Source organism: Elgaria multicarinata, chromosome 18, assembly GCF_023053635.1.
Source record: "Elgaria multicarinata webbii isolate HBS135686 ecotype San Diego chromosome 18, rElgMul1.1.pri, whole genome shotgun sequence".
Lineage (NCBI taxonomy): Eukaryota > Metazoa > Chordata > Lepidosauria > Squamata > Anguidae > Elgaria > Elgaria multicarinata.
Window position 1 is genome coordinate 22,431,426 of NC_086188.1, and position 18,304 is coordinate 22,449,729.

The 18,304-nt window shown below is 47.0% G+C and overlaps 1 protein-coding gene across 1 annotated transcript in view; it reads right to left on the bottom strand.

Annotated features, from left to right (window-relative positions):
* Nucleotides 1-14,096, bottom strand: part of UPB1 (beta-ureidopropionase 1) — a 43,831-nt gene extending 29,735 nt beyond the window's left edge. Inside the window, exons 1-4 of the mRNA XM_063144019.1 lie at nt 13,967-14,096; nt 3,561-3,732; nt 1,998-2,085; nt 1,215-1,309 (exon numbers count right to left, since the gene is read on the bottom strand). Coding sequence (XP_063000089.1) covers nt 1,215-1,309; nt 1,998-2,085; nt 3,561-3,732; nt 13,967-14,061 — 450 coding nt within the window. The 5' untranslated portion in view covers nt 14,062-14,096. The remainder of the gene's footprint in view (nt 1-1,214; nt 1,310-1,997; nt 2,086-3,560; nt 3,733-13,966) is intronic.
* Nucleotides 14,097-18,304: the final 4,208 nt, after the last annotated feature.

Genomic DNA, 18,304 nt, shown 5'->3' on the forward strand with positions numbered 1-18,304 from the left:
CGCACGCGTGGAAGGCCCTGCCACTCGCACAGGTGGGGGGGAGGGGGGTGATTTCTAGGGATTCCCCCCTCCATCTACAGCATCCCACGGTGTTCCAAAGGGCCCTCCGGACCAGCTTTGGGGGTGGGGGGAGAGAAGGGTTCAAGGGGACGTTTCACTTTTGGGATCCGACTCACAGCTTTTTCTGGGATCAGAGAGAAAGTGTGGAACAAGTCATCCACAGGTCCACTTCCATCATTAGTAACTTAGGAACTGCCGCTCCCATATATCAAGTAAATTACATTATTTTCAAAATTTAAATCCCTGTTCCTTTAAGAAAAAAAGGCAATATAATACGTTGTTATATTGCCCTTGGTCCCGAGAGAGAGTCTTTCGTATTACATTTCAGTACTGATAAGTTATGTCTTCTTTGATCCAATTACATTTTCTCTTCCTTCCCCTTGTGTCATTTTACTTTCCCATATGCCTGAGTGTTTACCACAACATCCACCATGATGCAATTAACCTCATGTTTACAATCACCCCACATTTGACCTATGTTACATTGAAAATTGCAGGATGGAAAGAGATATAAACCAAGGAACTCTGGTCCCGTCAGGGTCATCAAATGACAAACTCTGCTAGCAAATCATTTTGCGGAGTAAAATGCCCCTTTCCCAAAAGAAGGAAGTGAGTAATTTACAGAAAGGCAAAAGAACTGAAGTTGGACTTTCCAAGAGTTCTCTGTGTGGCACAGTGAAATTACTAACTGGCAGGGGGCCCGATCCACTGGGACGTTCTCCTGCGTGTGCAACCTTGAAACAACCAGGAGCTGTGCAAGGGCAGAACTTGTGTGCGTGCGAATCATTTGTAGGGTTGGGCTGCTTTACAGCACGATCCTGCGCACGTCTCTTCAGAAGCAGGTGCCACTGAGTTCAGTGGGGCTTGCTTCCAGGTCCCCTGCCCCTTCAGCGCCTCACCCTCACTGCCTTCACAAGCTGCCCCATCAGCAAGTGTAGCTGCTGGTGCCTGCTCTAAAAGATGTCCACACTCTCCCGGGCTGCAGACATGGCTCAGAGCACCTTCATGGTGAAAGGGATGGTAGGAATGCAAAGCAACCTGATTGTGCAAAATATTTTATCTTGCACACTGTCTCGATGCAGTCCTAGGAAGTGTTAGCAGCGAGGAGGCCGTTTGTGAAATTCTTGCAGAAGGGCAAGAATTGGGCTCTCTACCTTCTGGCAAAATCTTGTGGTTGGGCCATCTTCTGCTGATTCGGCAAATTCAGTCCAAGGCAGCCTCTCTCTCGTACAGAAAGCAAAAGGCATTGCTAGAAAAACAAACATCATCATATGAAATTAATACAGCAGCTTTGCTTTGCCACAGACCATTTGCACACTGGGACGGTTCTGCTTGGGTTGAACAATGGTCTTTGTGAGCTGGACGCGCCTTACAGAACCATCCAGAATCCCGTCCTCTGCCATGTCCTCTTCCTCCCCCTCCCCTGCTGACTCCTTACAAACGTGTAGCCCTCCCCAGGATGCATTTTCACAAACTAAGAACATCAGAAGAGCCCCCACTCTGTTCACACAGTGGCCAACCAGCTGTCGACCTCACTTGGTGCCCTAAATGGTTTATAATTATTTCCTCAGATTTTAACTATTCCATTTTGAGAAATGCTCAAAGCAGCCAACAAAAACAAACAAACATTCTCATAGCAGGTCTTCTGAAGGTTAAACACATCCAGTTCCTTCGGTCTTTCCTCATAGAACTTAGTTTGTAGCCCCCTGATCATCTTTGTTGCCCTTCTCTGAACTCATTCCAATTTATCTAAATCTTTTAAAACTGTGTTGTCCAGAATTGGGCACAGTCTTCATGGTGAGGTCTGGGAGATGATGGAAAGTCCAAGAGAGCTGGAGGTGTCAGGCTGGGGGAGGCCGTGCTGCCGCTGTCCTGGGAATATGAGCTTTGATGACAGCAGAGCCCAAACACGGAAGGCCAAAGAAAATGCTACTTACTCCAGACCTCTTGGAAACAGATGACATTTACCCCGCACATAGTTGCCACCTCCACAATCTCTTCAATGTGCTTGTGTAGTGCAGTTACCTAGGTAGAAAAAACTCAGCTATAAAGGTCCACACAGGATACCATTTAAATGCAATTTTTTTACTCTCATTTTGCCTAGCAAGATCAAACACAACCTGGATGCCACAAAAGAAAAATGGCATGGAAAAAGCACTACCTGCAGAATGCAAGAGTTCTTCACACCTTTTGATATAATTGACCATGGTATCATAGAATCAGAGAATACCAGAGCTGGAAGGGGCCTACCATCAAGTCCAACCCCCTGCTCAATGCAGGAATCCACCCTAAATCATACCTGACAAATGGTTGTCCAGCTGCCTTTTGAATGCCTCTAGTGTGGGAGAGCCTGCAACATCCCTGCTCTGTCAGGAAGTTTTTCCTGATGTCCAGCCGAAATCTGGCTTCCTGTCACTTGAGCCTGTTATTCCGTGTCCTGTACTCTAGGAGGATCGAGAAGAGATCCTGGCCCTCCTCTGTGTGACAACCTTTTAAGTATTTGAAGATTGCTATCATGTCTCCCTCCAATCTTCTCTTCTCGAGGCTAAACATGCCCAGTTCTTTCAGTCTCTCTTCATAGGGCTTTGTTTCCAGACCCCTGATCATCCTGGTTGCCCTCCTCTGAACACGCTCCAGCTTGTCTGCATCCTTCTTAAAGTATGGTGCCCAGAAAAGGGTGCAATACTCAAGATTAGGCCTAACCAGTGCTGAATAGAGGGGAACCAGTGCCTCACGCAATTTGGAAGCTATATTTCTCTTAATGGAGCCCAAAATAGCATTTACTTTTTTTGCAGCCACATCACACTGTTGGCTCATATTCATCTTGTGATCTACAACAATTCCAAGATCCTTCTTGCTTGTATTGCTGAGCCAAGTATCCCCCATCTTGCAACTATGCATTTGGTTTCTTTTTCTAGGAGTAGAACTTGGCATTTATCCCTATTCAATTTCATTCTGTTGTTTTCAGCCCAGTGCTCCAGCCTATCAAGATCACTTTGAAATTTGCTTCTGTCTTCCAGGGTATTAGCTATCCCACCCAATTGTGTGTCGTCTGCACATCTGATAAGCATTCCCTGCACTTCCTCGTCCAAATCATTAATAAAAATGTTGAAGAGCCCAGGGCCCAGCACTGAGCCCCGTGGAGGATTATTGCTCTGTGCCTTGGCAGTTACACTATAAGGTTCCACATCTACATGAAACTACTGTAGGAGGTTATTCAGAGAAGTGAACTGAGAAACCACCCAAATGCAGATGACACCCAGCTCTATCTCTCCTTTTCATCAAACCCAGGGGAAGCAGTAGCTGTTCTGAATGAGTGTGCTGGTGCAATAATGGATTAGATGAAGGCCAATAAACTGATTACTTGAACTTTTTACTCATGATGTAAAGTGCACTGTAAACTAATGGCATATTGTTATTATAACAACAACAACAACATGCCACAGCAACATGCCACAAGTCTACACAGCCACTTTCCTTGTAAGCCCCATGGCTTGTACCTGTTCAGCAATGGGTGCATCTGTGGGAAGCGGAATCTTATTCTGGATCAGTCCCACTCGGACAATACGTGGCTGCCTCAACTGTTCTGGTTCAGCTTCAAATCTGTAGCCCTGTAGTTCAAATTTCCTATCAGCAGCAGCTGATATAGCAGCAGAAGGCAGATCTAGTGGCCTGGAAAAAGGAAGAACACAGACAGACAGTTAGCCTTGCGGTGTGTGTGTGTGTGTGTCTCTACATTAAGAAAAAAACAACGCACCCTTACTAGGACTTGGATCTTTCCGCGTTCACAATGGCAGCGAGAAACAGTGACCATGTAATCTTCAATTGAAAATGGAATACTGCTGAAGCCTATTCTTTTCAATGAAACACCACCATCTAGTGGAGGAATAAATCCCATCATAAATTAGATACTGAATTATCTGTGTTTTTAAAACACAGGATTACCAGGTGAACACCGGAGGAAACGTCCTGGCTGTTGATGGCGTCATGCAATCGACCCACAGGTGTCCGTGAGTGGCAAATAATAATAATAATAATAATAATAATAATAATAATAATAATAATAATAAATAAAATAAAAAAAGAGGTGGGAAAACCAAAGAAAAACAAAGAGAAAAAACACCCACAAAACCACCACCAAAAATAATAATAATAATAAAAAATAAGATTTTACTTTCCCTTAAGACATCCTCATATAGTTGTGTACCTTCAGAGAGGACACAACAAAGCAAAGGCAATTCCACTATAATCAAAAAGGGAAAAAACCAAAGCAGAAATCAACAATATGGATGGAAAGGAGTCCCTAGAGGAGGTGACCTGCAAAGGGTGTGCAATGTTCGTGTTTCTTCCTGAGCTCAACATGGCGTATACCTGCAACAAGTGCAAGCTGGTGGCGCTTTTGGAAGAAAAAGTGAGAGGACTTGAGGGGCGAGTGTCCACCCTCCAAGGAATAAGAGAAGTCGAAGAGTTCTTAGACCGAACGGTGGAACTGCAACAGCAACAAGAAGCACATGAGACTGAAGAACAACAGCCAGCTGAAGCAGAAGTGGAGTATGCTGAGGGGAGGAAAGCCAATGAGGAGGAAACTCTCTGGAAAAGAGTGACAGTTAGGAGCAGAAGACCTAGAAGGCATTCTGCACCGGTGGAACCATTAGAGTTAAGCAACCGCTTTCAGCTTCTGGAGAATGAGATTGAAGGACAGTTTGCAGAGGAAGAAGTACAGGAGACACCATGCAACAGTGACCAAGAGGCAGAAGGTAGGTCAACCAAGAAGAAGAGAAGAGTAGTCGTTGTGAGAGACTCCCTGCTGCGTGGGATTGAAACCCAAGTATGTCGTGAAGACCCATGGACTCGCCAGGTGTGCTGCCTCCCTGGAGCACAGATTAGAGATGTGACTGAAGGGTTACCGAAGCTCATAAAGCCCACGGACACATACCCCTTTCTTCTCATCCATGTGGGAACAAATGATGTCGCCAAGCAGAGCTACGAAGAAATCATTTCAGACTTTGAAGCTCTGGGAAGGAAACTGAAGAACTTTGGGGCCCAGGTAGTTTTCTCATCCATCCACCCGGTTCTTGGAAGAAGATTAGAAAGGGAAAGAAAAATAGTAAGGGAAACAAACAGAATGAACTTGAACTCTTATTACATGAAGGCAAATACGACTTGATAGGTATAACTGAAACTTGGTGGGATGACTCCCATGACTGGAATATAGCAATTGAAGGATATAACTTGTTCAAAAAGAACAGAAGAAATAGAAAGGGAGGTGGAGTTGCACTATATGTTAAAAATACCTATCCCTGCACAGAAATACAGGCGGATGAGACTGGGAGCCCCGTCGAAAGCGTATGGATTAAAATAAATGGGGCTAGGAATAAAAGGAATATGATAATCGGAGTCTACTACCGACCACCCAATCAAGGAGAAGACGAGGACGAAACTTTTGAGAAACAAATTGCCAGTGTTTCAAGGAAGTGTGATGTAGTAGTGATGGGGGACTTCAATTACCCTGATATCTGTTGGGAGACCATTACTGCCAAAAGCGGCCCTTCCAAAAAATTCCTGACATGTATGGGTGATAACTTTCTCCTACAGAAAGTGGAGGAAGGAACTAGAGGATCGGCAATCCTTGACTTGTTATTGACCAATAGGGATGACTTAGTGGATAAAGTGGCAGTTACGGGAACTCTGGGGGAAAGTGACCACGTCATACTTGAATTCTTGATTATGAAGGAGACAAAAGTCGAGCGTAGCCATACACATACTCTGGATTTTAGGAAAGCTGATTTTAATAAATTCAGAACCATAATAAGTAAGGTCCCATGGCAAGGGAGCCTAATGAGAAAAGGAGTGCAGGATGGGTGGGAGTATTTAAAAAAGGAAATTTTAAAGGCACAGTTACAAACAATTCCAACAAGGAGAAAAGATAGAAGACAACAGAGGAAACCAATGTGGCTCCACAAAAAGCTTAGAGATGACCTGAAAACAAAAAGGGATACATATAGGAAGTGGAAGGAAGGCCGGGCTACAAAAGAAGAGTACAGACAGGTGCACAGAAGTGCCGAAATGGCGTCAGGAAGGCTAAAGCTCAGAATGAGCTGAGATTAGCGAGGGATGCTTTCTTCAGATAAGTGAGTAGTAAAAGACAGAGGAAATAAATGGTGGTTCAACTGCTTAATGAGGATGGCAAATTGATAACAGACAACAAAGAAAAGGCTGAAGTGCTCAATTCCGACTTTGCCTCGGTCTTCTCCCAGAAGCGGGTCTATGACCCCCCTGGAAAAAGTGAAGCAGAAGTTGAGGGGGCAGGATTGCAGTTTGAGATTGATAAACAAATGGTCAAAGAACACCTAATTTCCTTGAATGAGTTTAAATCTCCAGGGCCCGATGAACTGCATCCAAGAGTAATGAAGGAGCTAGCAGAAGAACTCTCAGAACCTTTGTCTATTATCTTTGCAAAATCAGGGAAGACGGGTGAGGTGCCGGACGACTGGAGGAGGGCTAACGTTGTCCCTATCTTCAAAAAGGGCAAAAAGGAGGAACCTGGGAACTACAGAGCACTCAGTCTGACATCCATCCCTGGGAAAATTCTGGAGCAGATTACAAAGAAGTCAATCGGTAAACACCTTGAAATCAATGCAGTGATTACTAGAAGCCAACATGGATTTGTCAAGAACAAGTCCTGTCAGTCTAATTTGATCTCATTTTTTGATCGGGTAACCTCCCTTGTGGACTGTGGGAATGCTGTGGACGTCATATATCTTGACTTCAGCAAAGCTTTTGACAAAGTACCACATGACATTCTGATTAACAAACTAGCTAAAAGTGGGCTAGATGGAACAACTATTAGGTGGATTCACAGTTGGCTACAGAATCGGACTCAAAGAGTACTTATCAATGGAACCTTCTCAAACTGGGGAGAGGCAACGAGTGGGGTGCCGCAGGGCTCAGTCCTGGGCCCAGTGCTCTTCAACATTTTTATTAATTATTTGGACAAGGAGGTGCAGGGAACGCTGATCAAATTTGCAGATGACACAAAATTGGGTGGGATAGCTAATACCCTGGAAGACAGAAACAAACTTCAAAGTGATCTTGATAGGATAGAGTGCTGGGCTGAAAACAACAGAATGAAATTTAATAGGGATAAATGCCAAGTTCTACATTTAGGGAATAGAAACCAAAGGCACAGTTACAAGATGGGGGACACTTGGCTCAGCAATACTACAAACGAGAAAGATCTTGGAATTGTTGTAGATCGCAAGCTGAATATGAGCCAACAGTGCGATATGGCTGCAAGAAAGGCCAATGCTATTTTGGGCTGCATTAATAGAAGTATAGCTTCCAAATCACGTGAGGTACTGGTTTCTCTCTATTCGGCCCTGGTTAGGCCTCATCTAGAGTATTGTGTCCAGTTCTGGGCTCCACAATTCAAGAAGGATGCAGACAAGCTGGAGCGTGTTCAGAAGAGGGCAACCAGGATGATCAGGGGTCTAGAAACAAAGCCCTATGAAGAGAGACTGAAAGAACTGGGCATGTTTAGCCTGGAGAAGAGAAGATTGAGGGGAGACATGATAGCACTCTTCAAATACTTAAAAGGTTGTCACACAGAGGAGGGCCAGGATCTCTTCTCGATCCTCCCAGAGTGCAGGACACGGAATAATGGGCTCAAGTTAAAGGAAGCCAGATTCCGGCTGGACATCAGGAAAAACTTCCTGACTGTTAGAGCAGTGCGACGGTGGAATCAGTTACCTAGGGAGGTTGTGGGCTCTCCCACACTAGAGGCCTTCAAGAGGCAGCTGGACAAGCATCTGTCAGGGATGCTTTAGGGTGGATTCCTGCATTGAGCAGGGGGTTGGACTCGATGGCCTTGTAGGCCCCTTCCAACTCTGCTATTCTATGATTCTATGATTCTATGCTATAAATCGCTTGCTTAGAGAAGCCCTTGATCTCCCTGCCATCATGTACCAATCAACGAACAGGCCATTGGCAATACAGCATAACCAGACTATTCATTTCCAGGTCAGTGCACAGTGAGCACCAAGAAATCTGGGGTGGGGGGAGAGAGAAGGAAGATAAGGGGGAGACTTTGGGTTTGTGAGATCTTTGTTTTTTAGTATTAACATTTGTATTAACATTTGTATTAATTCGTAGTGTTAACTTTGTATTAACATTTAAAGCCCTAAACGGCTTGGGGCCAGGTTATCTGAAGGAACGCCTCCTCCCATATGTACCTGCCCGGACCCTAAGGTCATCCTCAGGGGTCCTTCTCCGTGAGCCCCTGCCAAAGGAAGTGAGGCAGGTGGCTACCAGGAGGAGCAGGGCCTTCTCTGCTGTGGCACCCCAGCTGTGGAATGAGCTCCCTAAGGAGGTTCACTTGGCACCTACATTATATGCTTTTAGACGCCAGGTGAAGACCTTTTTATTCTCCCAACATTTTAACAATCTATAAATACATTTTAACATGGTGTTTTAAATTTGTAATTTTGCATTGCTGCTGTTTTTATCTGGTTGAGCTTTTATATTGTATTTTATATTATGGTTTTATACTGTTGTTTTATACTTTGAATGGTTTTAATTTTTGTGAACCACCCAGAGAGCTCCGGCTATTGGGCAGTATAAAAATGTAATAAATAAATAAATAAATAAATAGTAGAACCCCAAGATCCATTGGGGCTAATAGGTTGGGGCTAATAGTCAGTGACTACCTGCCCCCATAAGCCATCCCCTGAATATACAAATGCAAATCTGCCTCTGCATTACTGTAGATCAGCAATTCCAACACAAAACTCACAAAACTCTACTCCCAGTAGAGCTGCACAAAGACCGGGTCCAAGGCATATTTGACCAGCCTTCAAGTGAGGAACAGACGCCCAGTTCGAAAAGCTGCCATTGGGTGAATTTCCTGTGGGGATTCTTGTTGCAGTGGCCACCGCCATTTTGAATATTCAGGACATGGCAGGGACGCACCATAACTTCTCGTCAAGTGAGAACCTGTCAAGGGTATGTTGTTGGGGTGGTTGACAAGCCACTGGCAGCCCTAAAACAACCCATGGGTTCCTGGTGACTTGTCAACCACCCAACAACCTGCATTCGCCAGATTCGCACTTGATTGTCAACGTGGTGCCTCTGGGCACCACAACCCACTGTGGCTAATAAGCTGCGGTGGACTATGGTGATTGTTCCAACCAGGTCAGAGGCTAAGACCTGCTTCCAATCGGGCACCTTGGTATACAGAAGATCTCGGGGAGTTGAAGCGGGAAGGATGACAACTGGAGCACCGATGGTGGAAAACTTGACTCATATCCGACAAGACACGACATAGAGAACATCTTCATTCCTATGGGGTGGCAATGTGTGCAGCAAAGAAAGCTTTTTCTCTGTACACATTGTGTCTGCAAATTCGTGTCCAGCGGAACTGTTCAGGGTGGTGAGGGGTCTAATTCAGACACCTTCCCCCCTGAACCTGGTTTTAGAGCCTTCGGTAGTTCGCTGTGATGCATTTAATGATAATTTCACAGATAAAAATCTCTCAAATAACATGAAGAGGAGGAGGATTATGTACGTTGCCTTGGGTTCCTTGGAGGAAAAAAATGGGATATAAATGTAATAAATAAAATAAATAATTTCACAGATAAAATCTCTTGGATAAGAGCCAATTTAGATGCCATCATTATAACAGAAACTGACAATGAAGTGTCCAGCAACTCTGCAAGTAGGATTGCACTGGATCAGTACCGAGGATGTGGACAAGCTGCTTGGACGGGTAAGGAAGACAACTTGTCCTCTTGATCTCTGTCCTTCTTGGCTGCAGTTAGACTCCAGCAGTGGTTTCCAAACTTTTTCAGGTCACCGCCCCCTTGATTCCACAAACTCATGCCCAGTGCCCGCTTCCCTACACTATAAAAATCATTATTCAGAATAGCGGTTTTCAACGACCCGCTAAGGAAGATAATAACAATAAAATTCAAAACAGTAACAATTAATTGAATATTTATTCAAAATCCAATTACATTTTTTTAGTTTATTCAATTAAACATAATTGATGAACTTGATCCAGTGATATCATCTTTTCAAAGTCTGATAGTCATTTAGCAAGAATATTAGATATCACATTTAGTAACTATTTATTTATTATTTTATTTATTTATTACATTTTTATACTGCCCAATAGCCGGAGCTCTCTGGGCGGTTCACAAAACTAGGGTAGAGTACCCACTATTCTGTAAATTCTTAATGTGATGGGCTTCTTAAACGGTATCAATGCATGTGTGGATCCTTCCCCTATATGGCTTGGGACCAAACTACCTTCTCCCATAAAAATGTAACTGGGTTTTAAGACCTTCCGGAGAGGCGCTTCTTGGAAAAGACCACCTCAAGCGCCCCCCTGCTACCCCCTTGCCTCTTAGCGCCTGTCTATACAATCCCCCCCCAAGGGGGCAATACCGCCCACTTTGGGAACCACTGGACTACAACTACAATATATTATTAATGCATCTCTCAGGGAGGGGAGTTTTTCACCATGTTTAAAAGAAGCGGTGGTATGGCCACTTCTAAAAACGCCCTCCCTGGACCTTAATAATTACAGACCAGTATCAAATCTTCCATTTTCGAGCAAGGTGATTGAGAGGGCAGTTGCCTTCCAATTCCAAGCAGTCTTGGATGATACAGAATTTCTAGACCCATTTCAAGCCGGCTTCAGGGCAGGATACGGAGTTGAGACAGCTATGGTCACCTTCGCGGATGATCCACGCCTGAGTATTGACAGGGGGAGTGTGCCCATGCTGGTGCTTTTGGACCTCTCAGCGGCTTTCAATACCATTGACCATGGTATCCTTCTGGATCGCCTGAGGGGTTTGGGAATCGGGGACACTGTGCTCCAGTGGTTCCGGTCCTACTTCTCGGGTAGGTTCCAGATGGTGATGCTTGGAGATAGCTGCTCCTCAAAAAAGGAGCTGTTGTATGGCGTACCACAACGCGCCATCCTATCCCCAATACTGTTTAACATCTACATGAAACCACTGGGAGAGAACATCCGGAGGCATGGGGCAGGGTGCTATCAGTATGCCGATGACATCCAAATATATTTCTCTATGCCTTCGGTAATAGTGCCAGCTAAGGATAGTGTGTCTCTTCTGAATGAATGCTTAGAGGCAGTAATGGGCTGGATGAGGAAAAACGAACTGAAGCTGAATCCAGACAAGATGGAGGTGCTTGCTGTCAAGGGCTCTAACCTGGGTTTGGAGGTGTATCAACCAGTTCTTGATGGGGCTACACTCCCCCTGAAAGACTGTGTTTGCAGCTTGGGGGTGCTCCTGGAGCCGTCGCTCCAAATGACAGCCCAGATAGATGCGACAGCCAGGAGTGCCTACTATCAGCTTTGGCTGTTACACCAGCCACACCCTTTCCTAGATTTGGAAGACCTAAAGATGGTAGTGCACGCGCTGGTAACTTCAAGGCTCGACTTCTGCAATGCGATGTACATAGGGCTACCTGTGTGCCTACTCCGGAAACTTCAACTAGTTCAAAACATGGCAGCCTGGTTAGTCACCGGTACATCTAGGGGTGACCATATTACCCCAACATTAAAATTACTCCACTGGCTGCCAATTAGTTTCCAGGCAAAGTACAAAGTGTTGGTCATTACCTTTAAAGCCCTACTAGGTTTGGGTCCAGGTAACCTGAGGGATCGCCTTCTCCCATACAGTCCGCCCCGCACACTCAGGTCCTCTGAGAAGAACTTACTTCAGTCAGCCAAAACTAGGCTGATAACTATTACCCAGAGGACATTTTGCTCTGTTACTCCCAGACTGTGGAATGGCCTGCCGGAGGAGATTCGTCAACTGAATTCGCTCTTTGAATTTCCAATGCACACTGAGGAGTCAGAAATCTTCATGGATCTATTACAACACCCACCCCGATATCTACCCAAACTCCCTTCCGCCTACTCCTGGGCTAAGACACTGACTTCAAAACTGCAGGAGGCCAAATTCACTTGCAATCCGCTTGCGGAATGCTCAACAACCCTCTGGAATTGCTGTTGCAACAGAGCACTGTGAGCACTGGAGAGAGCCAGGTCATCCCTGTGGCCTGTTTGCTCTGCAGGAGCTACGCCTGCCTGCCTGCCAAGTGTCTGCACTGAGGGAGGGGAGGGGGCTGACGGCAGGGACTGAGGCTTGCCGACCCTTTGCACTCCTCTACATTCAGAAGATCTCAGCACTGAGTTCTGAAAAGGCAGGGTGGCCTTTATCAGGATAGCCTTTAAAAAGCAAAATAGGTCATTCTGAGGTGAAATCTACAGTTGAGCAAGACCTCAGCGAAGATAAGCGAAATGTCACACAGCGTAAGCAAGCTTCCCAGTCCGCCAAAGCTCTTCATCAGGCTGAATAACATCCAAAGCAGGAGATGGATCAGAGCTGGGGAGCACCTGGCACACACAAACACTCCATGCAGCCCGTGGGGCCTCCCCATCTGGCTGCTGTCTCCACTCTGCCCCCTCACACAGCAGTTAGGCTTCTTGAAAATCTATTTGCCATGCAGGAGGGAAGGGACAACCCTCCCCATGCACTTGCTTCTTCGTGGGGGGGGGGGCAGGAGGGAAGCACCCCCTGCACTGCAATTTAGCTTGCATTGCAGACTTTCCCTCAGTGTCATTGCTACTGGGACGGCGAAGGAGTAGGTGGCCTTGGCAGCCTCCTCCTCCTCCTCCTCCTCCATGAATGTTTCCACGCCCTTTTCAAGCCACCCAAAGTAGTGATTCCATAGATGAACCACTGCGTGAAGGGCTTCCTTTTACCCTTCAACCTCACTGGATGAAAAATGTCTCCCTCTCTACTTTCTCCTCACTAGGGATCCTTCCGCACAGCTCTGTCAGGCCTCCCCTCCAAGCTAAACCATCGCAACGGTGGTAACCTTCCTCGCCGGAGGCAGGGAGGGCTGCTCCAGCCCCTGGATCATTTGAGTTGCCCGTTTCCCAACTCCGCAAGATCCTTTCTGAGGTGCCCTGACCAGAACTGTGCGCACTATTCCAGGGCTTCTGTCCCAGTCGTTTCACCGTGGCTACATGGCAGCCGGAACAGTTTGTGGCGCTGCCTGAACCCCCATAAATCCTGCAAGAAAAAAACTGTGCCAACCATTTTCACTCGAGCCAGGATGAGTTAAAATATAATACGGGCCTCAGAGGGGCCACCCTGAGAGCACTTAAGGCAAATCATTTTTCTCTCTTAAGCCAATCAGGGAATCGGAAAGGAGGCAGCTGCCAAATTGTCAGATGGCACCAATTTCCGAGCAGGATGTTTCCCTAAACGAGCTGCGCCGAGTTGTTCACCGGCCTCAGCCCGTGCGTAGGATTCGCACGTCTGCCCGGTGTGGGCGCGCTGCGGCTCGGCCGGGTAACGCTGGCCGCTCCGCAGGGCCGCCCGCGCACCCGGCGCCGTTTCCAAAACGCTCCCGACGCGGCCTCCGTGTGCGGCGCGCGCCGCGTCCCCCGCGACGGGCAGGGCGAGTCCTGACTAAACCGTCGGCAGGCAGCGTCGAGCGGCGCGAAGAAGCCGGCCAAGGCTGTGCGCCGCCGCGCCCCCTCCCCGTGAAACCCGACAGGCAGGGCCGTCGCTCGCAGCTCCCCTCGCACACTGCGCTTGGGTTTCCCTGCGCCAGACTACGACTCCCCTCTCCCGCAGCCCGCGTGGCCACGGGCGGCGCGAGGCGCACGGAAGCCCCGTGACACGCGAGTAAGAGCAGGGAGGCCGCCCCGCTCCCCTGCGCCCGCGGGCGGACAGCTTCGGAAGGCCCCGCGGTGGAAGGGAGGGCGAGGAGGAGGCGGCGGCGGCGGCAAGCGGCCGCCCCATGGCCGGCGCCCGTTCCTCTCCCCACACTCCAGAAAGCGGGCGGATCTGTAGCCGCGGCGCACCTGACGGCCTCCCCGTAGAGGATCCGCTGGGCTTCTGCGAGTTCGGCGGCGGGCAGGTGCCGCTCCAGGCAGTCGAGGCCGGCGCCGGCAGCCATCTCGCCGCGCTTGGGCCCGGGAAGGCAGGCGGGCAAGCAGGGGCGGCCCTCGCTCGGGGCCGCTGGGCAGAGAGAGCGCGCCTCAGTCTGGCTGCTCGCCCGGCCGCCCGCGGGGCCCTCTCTTCACGCCCTCCCGCCCCGCCCCCATGGAGCCCCGGGAGGCGGTCACGGCTCTTGGCCCGCGCTGAGCCGCCTCGGCCCGCGCCCGGGCGATCTTCCAGGCCTCAGGGAGGGAACCAAAATAGGGGGAGGCCGAGGCCAACCTGGCGCCCTCCAAAAGTGTTGGGCTACAACGCCCAGCGTCCCCAGCCGCGTCAGTCGGGGGATGATAGGCGTTGCAGTCCAGCACATTCGGAGGGCCCCCAGCTGCGGAAGCGCGCTTAAGGTTGAACGGGGAGGGGGCAGGCAAGGAAGGGTAACGAGCCCTGTTGGGATGCCGCCTGTCAGGTCAGGGCATGCGGGCATGCCGAAAGGGCCAGTTGGCCAATGCAGGGGTCTGCCCTACTCTACTGTGGGGTTGTAACCTACATTCAAACTTGGGACCACCTGCCAGAGTTTTCTCCCAGCTCTATGGCAGGGCTGAGCGCATCTCGGATATGGCGGCCCTCCTGCCGGTGGCATCTCTCTGCCCCCAAAATAAGGAGGGGACAGGAGGGAGAACATAAGAAGCCCCATGCTGATTCTGTCCAAAAGGCCTCTTTCGTCCTGCATTATCTTCTCGCTGAGGCCACACAGATACCCCAATGGGAAGCCCGCAAGCAGGCCAAAAATACAGGGGCACCATCCAGCGCATGTTCCCCGGAGCGCACACTGCCGCAGATCCTCTTCTGCTTCTCCAGTAACATTCCCATTCATTTTAATAAATCTGATCTTGGACTTCACCTCAATATATCTCAAATGCTGACAGGTAACTTTTAAAAGCATTTTCAGTGAACCACAGCAGGCACAGAGAGAAAAGAGACACCTTTTCCCTACAAGGCCATGTTTGCCATTACATGCATGGACCTTGCCTTTAACAGCATGATGGCACATTACAAATGCCAGAAGCCATAATGATTAACCCTGCTTTCACAAGTTGGTTTTGAGTGCCAGGTTATAACTTGAAAATCATCCTAGGTGCAGCAAAAATGACTCTTTCACACATAGATCAGATCAAACAAAATAAGGGGCCATTGTACTCAACGAGACTTTGACACTAATCTTAGGAACAGGGACCCACAAGCAGGACACAGTGCAACAACCCATGTTCCCCAGCAACTGGTGTATACAGGTTTTTGCCAAGAATAAAGGACAGTTCCTGTAGTAAGTACTACGGGAGGCCACCTTTTAAACCCTGTTGTTCTCACTTGTTCATAATTACTTCTGTAGATAATCTTATTAAATGCCCTCTATGCATCTTATTCCTTTAAGGCGGGTGAGCAATTTGTGGCCCTCTGGATGTTTTGGCCTACAATTGCCATCATCCTTCACCACTGGCTATGTTGACTTGGGCTAATGTGAATTTATTTATTTATTACATTTTTATACCGCCCAATAGCCGAAGCTCTCTGGGCGGTTCACAAAAATTAAAACCATGAAGAACATAATAAAACAACCAACAATCTAAAAACACAAATACAAAATACAGTATAAAACTGGGCTGATGGGAGTTGTAGGCCAAAACATCTGGAGGGCCACAAATTGCTTACTCCTGTTTTAAGGAAATGTGTGTCAAGGGAGGGCAACTTTTGGCCCTCCAGATGTTTTGGTCTACAACTCCCATCAGCCCTAGCCAGCCTAACCAAGGGTGAAACATTCCCACTCCCATCCTATTGGCTACTGGACCAGGGTTAAGGTTTTGGTACTCGTGTACAAAGCCCTAAACAACTTGGGACCCAAATACCTAAGAGAGAGCCTTCTCCCTTACCAACCTGCAGGTCACTGAGGTCGTTGGAGGGCATGCTCCTGGTGGTTCCACGTGGATCTGTGGCCAAATTGGAATCCAGCAGGAGAAGACCCTTTTACGTGGTGGCCCCTTCTCACTAGGCCGCTTCCAGCATCTCTTGAAAACTTCTTTCTTTGAGAAACCTTCCCCAACTGACTAGCCACTGTTTTTTCTGGCTCCTTTGTTTTTAAATTGAATAGCTTTAATTTTGTTTTTTAATCTTCTTTCTTTTACTGTTTATATCTATGTTCACCACTCTGGAATCTGTGTTAGATAATTGAGTGGTATATAAATGTTGCAAATAAATAAATTATTTATTTATTTATTTATTTAATTTAATAATAATTCATTTCTATACTGCCCAGAGAGCTCCGGCTATTGGGCGGTATAGAAATGTAATAAATAAATAAATAAATAAATAAATAGCTTATTTCTCTTACCTGAGTGGGTGTGTCTGGGACTCACCTGGCTATCTGCAGCTGTGTGAATAGATCCCACCCAGTAACAGCGGAGTGTTCTGAGCTTTGAGAATTAATTGTTTTAAATTGTAAACTGTCCAGAGAGCCTCGGCTATAGGGCAGTATAAATATGTAATAAATACATTTATACAAAGCACCCAAACCAGATAACAAACTGGTACAACAAAATATGTATTATTTAAACCGTATTAAGGAATAACAAAACTTTTCAGTGATGAAACAAACAAACATCACTACATACAATACAGTTAAGATGATCAGAAGCATAATAAAAATAGTGGCTAGCATTTTTCTTATTAAAATTAAAGTTTATTCCCCTCAACTACAAAAAAGTAATTCAGCATGCTTGGCAAAGCATAGGTGATCATGTCTGCTAAGCTTCTAATTCCTTTCGGATCTTTCTGCTTAACTATGACAAAATCTCACTATTTATACCATTCTACCTACCATTAGCTCTATTTTCTTATCTTAAAGTAAGATCTATGCCAGAGTTTCCGAATGCAGGACCCATGGTTGGACTACTGCAACCTTCTTCTCACTGGCCTTCCTTCTTCTCACATCAGTCCGTTGGTTTCTGTTCACCACTCTGCTGCTAAGATCATCTTCTTGGCTCGCCGCTCTGACCATGTTACTCCACTTCTGAAATCTCTTCATTGGCTTCCAATTCACTTCAGAATCCAATATAAACTTCTGTTGACCTACAAAGCTTTTCACGGTCTAGCTCCTTCCTATCTTTCCTCTCTCATCTCACACTATTCCCCCGCTCGTGCTCTTCGGTCCTCTGATGCCATGTTTCTCGCCTGCCCAAGGGCCTCTACTTCCCTTGCTCGGCTTCGTCCATTTTCTTCCGCTGCCCCTTGCGCCTGGAACGCTCTTCCAGAACATTTGAGAACTACAAGTTCAATCGCAGCTTTTAAAGCTCAGCTAAAAACTTTTCTTTTTCCTAAAGCTTTTAAAACTTGATTTTATTCTGACTTTATACTGCTAGTTTTACCCTACCCTGTGCCTGTTTGGTGCATTCTCTTCCCCTCCTTATTGTTTTATTATGATTTTATTAGAATGTAAGCCTATGCGGCAGGGTCTTGCTATTTACTGTTTTACTCTGTACAGCACCATGTACATTGATGGTGCTATATAATTAAATAAATAAATAAATAAATAATAACATGGGCACCATGTTGCCTGCAGGGACCTCCAACGGTACCCACAAAGCCCTCTACTCCCTGCCCTACCCCCTTCAAAAAATTATTTTAATTTTAAAGACTTGGAAAGCGTTAGGTCACCAAGTTCACAGAATCGTAGAATAGTAGAGTTGGAAGGGGCCTATAAGGCCATTGAGTCCAACCCCCTGCTCAGTGCAGGAATCTACCCTAAAGCATACCTGACAGATAGTTGTCCAGCTGCATCTCGAATGCCTCTAGTGTGGGAGAGCCCACAACCTCCCTAGGAATCTGGTTCCATTGTCCTACTGCTCTAACAGGTAGTTTTTCCTGAAGTCCAGCCAGAATCCGGCTTCCTGTAACTTGAGCCCATTATTCTCCGTCCTGCACTCTAAGAGGATTGAGAAGAGATCCTGGCCCTCCTCTGTGTGACAACCTTTCAAGTATTTTAAGAGTGCTATCATGTCTCCCCTCAATCTCCTCTTCCCCAGGCTAAACATGCCCAGTTCTTTCACTCTCTCTTCATAAGGCTTTGCTTCCAGACCCCTGATCAGCCTGGTTGCCCTCCTCTGAACACGCTCCAGCTTGTCTGCGTCCTTGAAGTATGGTGCCCAGAACTGGACGCAATACTCTAGATGAGGCCTAACCAGGGTCGAATAGAGAGGAACCAGTACCTCACG